This window comes from Sander vitreus, chromosome 24 (assembly GCF_031162955.1).
Source record: "Sander vitreus isolate 19-12246 chromosome 24, sanVit1, whole genome shotgun sequence".
Taxonomy (NCBI): domain Eukaryota; kingdom Metazoa; phylum Chordata; class Actinopteri; order Perciformes; family Percidae; genus Sander; species Sander vitreus.
The window spans coordinates 3,000,704-3,008,960 of NC_135878.1; the positions used below are offsets into that span (position 1 = coordinate 3,000,704).

An 8,257-nucleotide genomic window follows, 5' to 3' on the forward strand; every position below is an offset into this window, starting at 1 on the left:
AACAGGGCGAGTACTACTTCACTCAAGTGATAAACAGCGACGAAAGCCGCGACATGAAATCCGCACTCACGCGGGTCCCGTGAAATTTGACAGCTACAGTTTATTGGAAAATAGTGTTGGGCACACTGACTTTGATGAATTTACTGTTTAGCAGACCCCAGATGAGACAAGAAGCTAATGTTAGCTAACGCTGCTGTGACGGTCCCTCTGCCTCTGACTCCCCGCTGCAGGAGAACGCTGTATTCCTCTGACACGCTGTATTAACGTTACTGTTTTAAAACCGTTTTCCAGGTTAGTGGGGGTGCATAAGGCTCAAAACCAACATGAAAAACGTGGCTAGTAATGTTCACTCAGCGTTTAGTGTGGTTGTTGTTAAACTGTGTAAAATGAGCGGTGACGTTAAATCACCCTACGGTACCGTGTATATCAGCTAAAATTAGCAGATAAGCCCGTACACTGACGTCCAATTCACCCCCCCCGCTGAAAGAAATTCTAGAGGAAACACTGTTATAATATATAAAAGCTATGACTGATTCCAATCTGAAGTTTCTGCATTGATATAACACATTTTAAAGGAGCAGGAAAAAAAACTAATATCAGTGAGCATCACTGAAGCATAACCAACTTTAATCTATTTATAGGGCGACATTTGCAGTCTCATTTGCTATTGGCAAGTGAAAGCTTTTACCATGTACTGAGCTTATGGATTTCTTGATGAACCAAGACCCCTGAGAGTTGGCTCTTTAGTAGGTAAAGCAACACTCATTCATTCATAGAGCAACTGTTGCTGAGAGAATATGTTCTGCTTTGGTAAACAGTTTATTTTTTACTAAGTGATTTTTAAAGCTGTCATTAAGACAAGGAGGTTTAAATATTTAATCTCTAACTTGGGACATTTATTTGCAGCGCTGAATGAATTCATTAACAAATAATAGACTGCAGACTAAGAAGCATTGACTGTAGCGTTAGTTGTAGCTACTAACTGCAGTGTATTGTTCGATGTAAGATCTGAAACAGGTGGTCTTTAAAATGGTGTGCTTCTTGGCCAGCTATTGCGTCATCATTTGCATTTGTTTTAGATAAGAAGATCATCTTGGGAATCCAATTTCTCACTACTTTACTGTCTGATTACACTGTGAAGCATTTGCATTTAAAACACCATGTGACAATCTTTTACAAAACCCTGCCAGAGGAAAACAAACCCAAATCCAAAATCTTGGCAACATTTCTGCATTTACTGTAAGGCCACATAATGGAAGAACTGTGTCATTGGCTAATTGAATGGAACATAATTATGCTTTAGGTCTTTTCATTTTGCTTTTTCATCTGTGTGAAATGTATCATGTGTCATCTCTCTCACATAGCACACCCACAAAACATACTGTGTGCACACACACCAGTGTGTGCACCACTACATTACACGTAATGACCACTGCAGTATCCTCACACAGGCACAGATTTGTTTTTCATTGGTTACGAGTGGAATAACTAAAATGCAGAAATCATGGGATGATGATATTAAAGAGCAAAGCAAAATAGCACTAGTGCATCACTCACTGTCTTTCCAGGTGCTAATTGAGTTGAGAAGAGGCACTGCTCAGAAAATGTATCTACATGTAGGTTAACAAAAATCTAAATGACAGAAAAGTCAAATTTGAGAATAGCTGCCCTTTCCCAAGTTTAAGAGATTACTTTTGAAGCAAGTGCAATAAACAGCTCAGCATCTAAATGTCAAGCAGAGAGATTAGGAATAAACCTTTGCCACTTCAATGACAGCTACTTCTCCTAAACAGGTCATCGAGATTAGTGCACTGGAAGGCAAAAGGACCAGTGGTTCTGCGGAGGAACAAATCAGAAAGCATTAACAATGTGCCATAGATTGTGCTGACGAACAGAATCTCCTTCACGGACTGTAAAGGACAGCGATTGATGCGTTTATGCAGACCCTGGGTCACATGGATTAAAAAGAAGAAGATTGCCACACAGAAACCCAGGGGTCCACTACAAGGACAGCAATCAGCTTGCCGCAATGACATTTCCCCTGGAATTCCAAAACAGGAGACTATAGAGATAGGGACTGAGCTGTGTGTGTGTGTGTGTGTGTGTGTGTGTGTGTGTGTGTGTGTTTGTGTGTAGATAGGGGGAGGAACAGAAGTAGTTACATCTGAAATTAAACTATTTCTTAAATGGCTGCAATCTGAAATCCTTTTTAGTGTTATAGTGTCCCATTCTTTTTGACTATGTCCATTTATGTTTTCAAAGATGTACTTTACAATGTGTTTATTTTTCCCACTGGAGCTGCCTGCCTCTTCACATTTTAACCACAAGATTATAAATGGTTACACATACTAGAATGTTTGATACACACTAACATGTCAGAGATTTAAAAATAATGCATACAATACCGTGGCAAAGCCCCAGGAATTGATGAGATCCGTCCGGAAATGCTTAAAGCTCTGGGTGTGGAGGGGTTGTCTTGGTTGACACGCCTCTTCAACATTGCGTGGAAGTCTGGGACGGTACCTAAGGAGTGGCAGACCGGGGTGGTGGTTCCCCTTTTTAAAAAGGGGGACCAGAGGCTGTGTGCCAATTACAGGGGTATCACATTTCTCAGCCTCCCCGGTAAAGTCTACTCCAAGGTGCTGGAAAGGAGGGTTCGGTCGATAGTCGAACCTCAGGTTGAAGAGGAACAATGTGGATTCCGTCCTGGTCGTGGAACAACGGACCAGATCTTTACTCTCGCAAGTAACCTGGAGGGAGCCTGGGAGTATGCCCAACCGGTCTACATGTGTTTTGTGGATCTGGAGAAGGCGTATGACCGGGTGCCCCGGGAGATACTGTGGGAGGTGCTGCGGGAGTATGGGGTGAGGGGGTCCCTTCTCAGGGCCATCCAATCTCTGTACGACCAAAGCTAGAGCGGTGTCCCCGTTCTCGGCAGTAAGTCAGACTCATTTCAGGTGAGAGTTGGCCTCCGCCAGGGATGCGCTTTGTCACCAATCCCGTTTGTAGTATTTATGGACAGGATATCGAGGCGTAGTCGGGGTGGAGAGGGGTTGCAGTTCGGTGGGCTAGGGATCTCATCGCTGCTTTTTGCAGATGATGTGGTCCTGATGGCATCATCGGCCTGTGACCTTCAGCACTCACTGGATCGGTTCGCAGCCGAGTGTGAAGCGGCTGGGATGAGGATCAGCACCTCTAAATTGGAGGCCACGGTTTTCAGCAGGAAACCGATGGAGTGCCTTCTCCAGGTAGGGAATGAGTCCTTACCCCAAGTGAAGGAGTTCAAGTACCTTAGGGTCTTGTTCGCGAGTGAGGGGACAATGGAGCGGGAGATTGGTCGGAGAATTGGCACAGCGGGTGCGGTATTACATTCAATTTATCGCACCGTTGTGACGAAAAGAGAGCTGAGCCAGAAGGCAAAGCTCTCAATCTACCGGTCAGTTTTTGTTCCTACCCTCACCTATGGTCATGAAGGCTGGGTCATGACCGAAAGAACAAGATCCAGGGTACAAGCGGCCGAAATGGGTTTCCTCAGGAGGGTAGCTGGCATCTCCCTTAGAGATAGGGTGAGAAGCTCAGTTATCCGTGAGGAGCTCGGAGTAGAGCCGCTGCTCCTTCGCGTCGAAAGGAGCCAGTTGAGGTGGTTCGGGCATTTGGTAAGGATGCCCCCTGGGCGCCTCCTGTTCCAGGCACGTCCAGCTGGGAGGAGGCCTCGGGGAAGACCCAGGACTAGGTGGAGGGATTATATCTCCAACCTGGCCTGGGAACGCCTCGGGATTCCCCAGTCGGAGCTGGTTAATGTGGCTTGGGAAAGGGAAGTTTGGGGTCCCCTGCTGGAGCTGCTACCCCCGCGACCCGATACCGGATAAGCGGTCGAAGATGGATGGAGGATGGCATACAATACAGTATAGCACTTCATTATCACTGAATTACATTATTCAAACTATGGAAACATAACATCCTGATATACAGTATGATTAATTGTACAGCCATACTTGCTATAACAAAAAAATTAGACTTTTCGAGCAGTCTGCCTTACTGAAACAGGTGTATGACTTTCCCTGGAGAAGCTCTGAGTCAGGTCAGAGGAAAACACTGAGGTAATTAGAGGCACAGCATACAGAATGGTAATGAGGCCTTTTCTCCCCTGGCAGGGTCCGACTGTCAGAAGTCCTCCACCTTTTTTATTCCATTAGTCTCCTGTGGGCCAGCCAGTGGAGGGAGGGCGTTAGGCAGTCATTGATTTCCCCTCTCCAACGCACCGGTTTTGAAGATCAATGCAAAATGAAGGTATTTGTGTCTTCATTATTGCTGTTTGCTCAGTGGATCAATGCAGATTGAACCCCCAGCATGGCTTGGCTGACAATAAGCCGGCCTAGAGAGCCATCAGACCTGTTATGGTCATGTTTAAAGTACTTAAATCCTTTACCTCACTAAAAGCACAGTATAAAAATATTCCACTATGAGTGAATGACCATTCAAAACTTACGTTAACCAAAAGTAGAAAAACATTCAAGCATCAAAGTACTCATCCTGAAGCTTGGATTCCCTAAGGCTGGTGTTTGGTAACGTTTCATATAGCCTTCAAAGTTCTTTGTTGGTTAATTAGTTTAACAAATATTCCCAAAAGGGTACTACATCATCACCTTGTGGTAATGCAATACTGTTCACTAATGAGAGTCCTCACTAATGGTTCCTGCGAGCCTAACTTTAAACATACCTCCACAGAACATCTAGAGAATGTTCCTTGATGGTGCTTGTAACAATGCAATGTTATGGTAAGTTTAGTTTTCTCTCACAAGAAAGTTGTATACATGTTAAAGGAACTTCCTTGGTGAAAACCTGTTTGTAAGAATGTTAGCCTTTCATCAGATAATCTTTGCCAGAAGATTTCTGCATCTGAAAATTACTCAATGGAATTGTAAATTACAGTATAACTAGAAACGTCCACTGTCAGATAAATGGTGTGGACTAAAAGTACAAACTTTCCCTCTGCAATCTGGAGTGTAAAAGATACAACTTGGTACTTGAGTTAATGTTCTTAGTTAATTTTCCTGGGTGTGAAATTTGTGGCAACCATAAAATAACCCCAATCACAGGGGCGGGATCTCATCTCTAGCAATGGAAAAGAAGTATTTATGATACAGACTGAGCTTCGAATGGTGTAAAAGACAATATAAAACAGGACTATGGGTTGCACATTGACTCAAACACTCAAAAAATAAGCTGACATGTCCACTCTGCCTACTTTCTCAAGCATTCTCCAGTATCATCATCTCACTTTCAACCTTTGACATCACACATATGTCTCCAAGGAACTTTTGTCATTTGTCACTCTTCTGCAAACTGTCTTTGACTGCTCGCCCTCTGGGTTTTCTTATACCTGCCTGAGAAGGAATTACACAACTGAACACACAAGTAGGCAGTCTTTAAAGACCACATCCTCATCACTGATCCAGAGCTCCCATCTCTCATCAAATGTCAAAAACAGATTCCCTTGATAGCATCCTGTTACATTATCCATGAGAACATCGATCCATTTATAAGCAGAGATACATTTTAACTGTTTATCGAGCTCTGGAGCTTTATGAACCTCCTACGTACGATTACATTTTGATTTATTGCACAGCCCTACCGCATGGGCTAGCTTAAGTGTGTTAGGTTGATTCATAAATAACTCACACAACGTATTAAAAATCATTGAGGATAAAACACAATAAACAATGACACCAGACAAGCATGCATGGATGATCCTCCACTTTGGTCTTATAAAACTATTAATCCTAAGTGGTGCCATGGTGACACTTAACTAGCGTTATGCGAGGAGACTTAATCGTCTGAATACATTTGTCATTGTCAGAGGTCACCACATGCACTCACTCTGAACCAGCACAGTCAATGCCACTAGTTTAAACTTTCACTGCGCAGCTGGCTTGCAACTCATCAAAACAATGCCAGCTGTCATGCCAAGTCAAGATCTGCATGCAGTAATCATAAGCAGCATATGCACAGCAGTAGATTATCTAAACCAAGGAAAAGCTATACAGATACAGTCAGTCACAGACAATTGTCAGGTCTGTGACTACTAACAGGATGTTAAAAATTCTAACATAACAAAATGTTGTGAATGTAGCTGAATGAATGCAGATTAACAACTGTGTACACTATACTGTACAGCAAATATGCTATTTTTCTGGAGATGATGAGAACAGAAACAGAAAAACCACACGCCCCACAATTTTTACATTAGTCTTTAGGGAAGTGAGCTACATCCTTCCCAGGGTGCCCTATCCAGCGCAGGCTAATGAACGTCTCTTCCAGACGCCAAGCGCATCATTTCAAAACTGGACTTCACAGCAAAGGAAACCTTCACAGCTGCTCTTCACCCCCGCAGGGTTCTAAATGAGTGCACTCAGTGATTTGCTGCTGCAAAATGCTCCAGATAGAGCAGACTCAGAACTAAAAATGACCCACTGTGTACCTCGAGTGTGAGAGAGAAAAGTCACCTTTTACACATTTATCCCACATCTACGTGTCTTGCATTAACACTGCAGCTGTCTTATGCAGCACACAACAAAACCAGTTTCAACCACTGGAACACAAATATATGTTTTAATAAGAGTATTATAAGTATATTGTTGGAAAAAACAAACAAACATGTTGGTTACTTTTAGAGCGGGAGTGACAGAGCCTCATTAGGTCAGCCTGCATGCATTTTACAGTGAGAATACTGCAACAGCTTCATGTCAAGTGCTGTACATGGCAACACATGCTACCTGAGCCCACATAGAGAGCCCACAGTACTCACCATCCTTGCGGTGGTAGGTGATCTCCACCTTGCGCTCCTCTGAGCCCAGCAGCGCCTGGGCCACCTGAGCCACTGAGTGCCTGGTGGTGAACTGGCCGTGCAGGAAGTCACAAGTGCACGGCTTCTGCATGACGTCCGGCCTGGAGAAGCCCGTCATCTCGCAGAAGCCGTCATTACAGTAGATAATAGCGCAGTTCTGTACCCGGGCATTGGCTATGATGAATTTCTTATCTAAAAGGAGAGATTGAGGGAGGAAGAATGTTAATGTGGATATATTAATTGATACAATAAAACATTAAGTATCCTAACATTAATATGACGAAAGAAAACATTTCACAAAAAATATAAATACAGTTAGGTGGGTATAATCTGTTTATCTTCCATTGTATTCCTAATGAAGATGCTTAACAGCAGTGAATAAAAACAAAATTAAGCATGCCAGATTGCTTTATGCTTCAATAATAATCATGTGATCATTAAAGCTTGATTATTGCACTTAGGGAAATCCTTGTTATTTGACATTTCATTTGAAATATGTAAGGAAAGCCACAAATTTTTAGCTGTAAAACCACATTTATGGCAGACTGATGATGGTTTACTCCATTGCTTTATTCAAAAGGCCTCCAGCATGGTGTGCAGCAACACTGCACTGCTAATAATCTATGAAAACTAAACAAAACTGGAGGATTTAATAAGGGCAATGCAGGTTTTTGGGGATATGAAAACTCTGAAAGTTAATAAATCCCTTAATCCTTGTTTCTATGCAGGTTTTTAAACTACATTTTCCACTGGAGCAGGTGAGTGTGTAGCAGTACAGAACTGTAAAACAAGATAAGGTAGCAGGATAATTAACTTAAAATTACTTTTCATGGACCTCTGACATATAGTTTATCCAAATCACTGGGGAGTAGAATTAGTCTATTACCTATCATAAGCCTTGTTGTTATAAAAGCAGGCCTACGTGGCGATAACGACTAAATAATTGTTCTCAGGATGCAGCAGGACAGACACAAAAGGCAGGCAGCACAACAACGCACCCACACAGCACTGGGCACCAGGGAGAGGTACTCACTCTGTCCTTCGAATTTCCGAATAATTACTCCCAAAAATGTGTTTTGTGGCGCAACATGACCCCTCCGGACAGGCATGGTTCCCCTCCAAAAATAATGACGACAAAAAAAGCTTTGGCGGTCCAAGTCCAGGCAAGCCGGTCACCCAAAACGCCTTCCTTCAAGTTCTAGCGGGTGACAACCGAAGCCAGAGGGGCTCCCCGTTTTCTTTGTCACCAGTAAGTCATCCTCGTAAGAAAAGCTCCCCTTCTCTCTCTTTTCCCCCCGTGTTTCCCCTTATTTCAACTCCGATGCGTCGACCCCGGTTGAGCGCATCGCAGAGGCTTCCCTGCGCTTCTCGCCGATGTGAAGCTGAAAAGAAAGGAATCGGTAAACCGCA

General features: G+C 43.3%; 1 protein-coding gene across 1 annotated transcript in view; it reads right to left on the bottom strand.

The window, feature by feature from the left end:
• LOC144512710 (voltage-gated inwardly rectifying potassium channel KCNH7-like) overlaps positions 1–7,956 on the bottom strand; it is a 56,939-nt gene extending 48,983 nt beyond the window's left edge. Inside the window, exons 1-2 of the mRNA XM_078243588.1 lie at positions 7,881–7,956; positions 6,809–7,039 (exon numbers count right to left, since the gene is read on the bottom strand). Coding sequence (XP_078099714.1) covers positions 6,809–7,039; positions 7,881–7,956 — 307 coding nt within the window. The remainder of the gene's footprint in view (positions 1–6,808; positions 7,040–7,880) is intronic.
• Between the last annotated feature and the right edge of the window lie 301 nt (positions 7,957–8,257).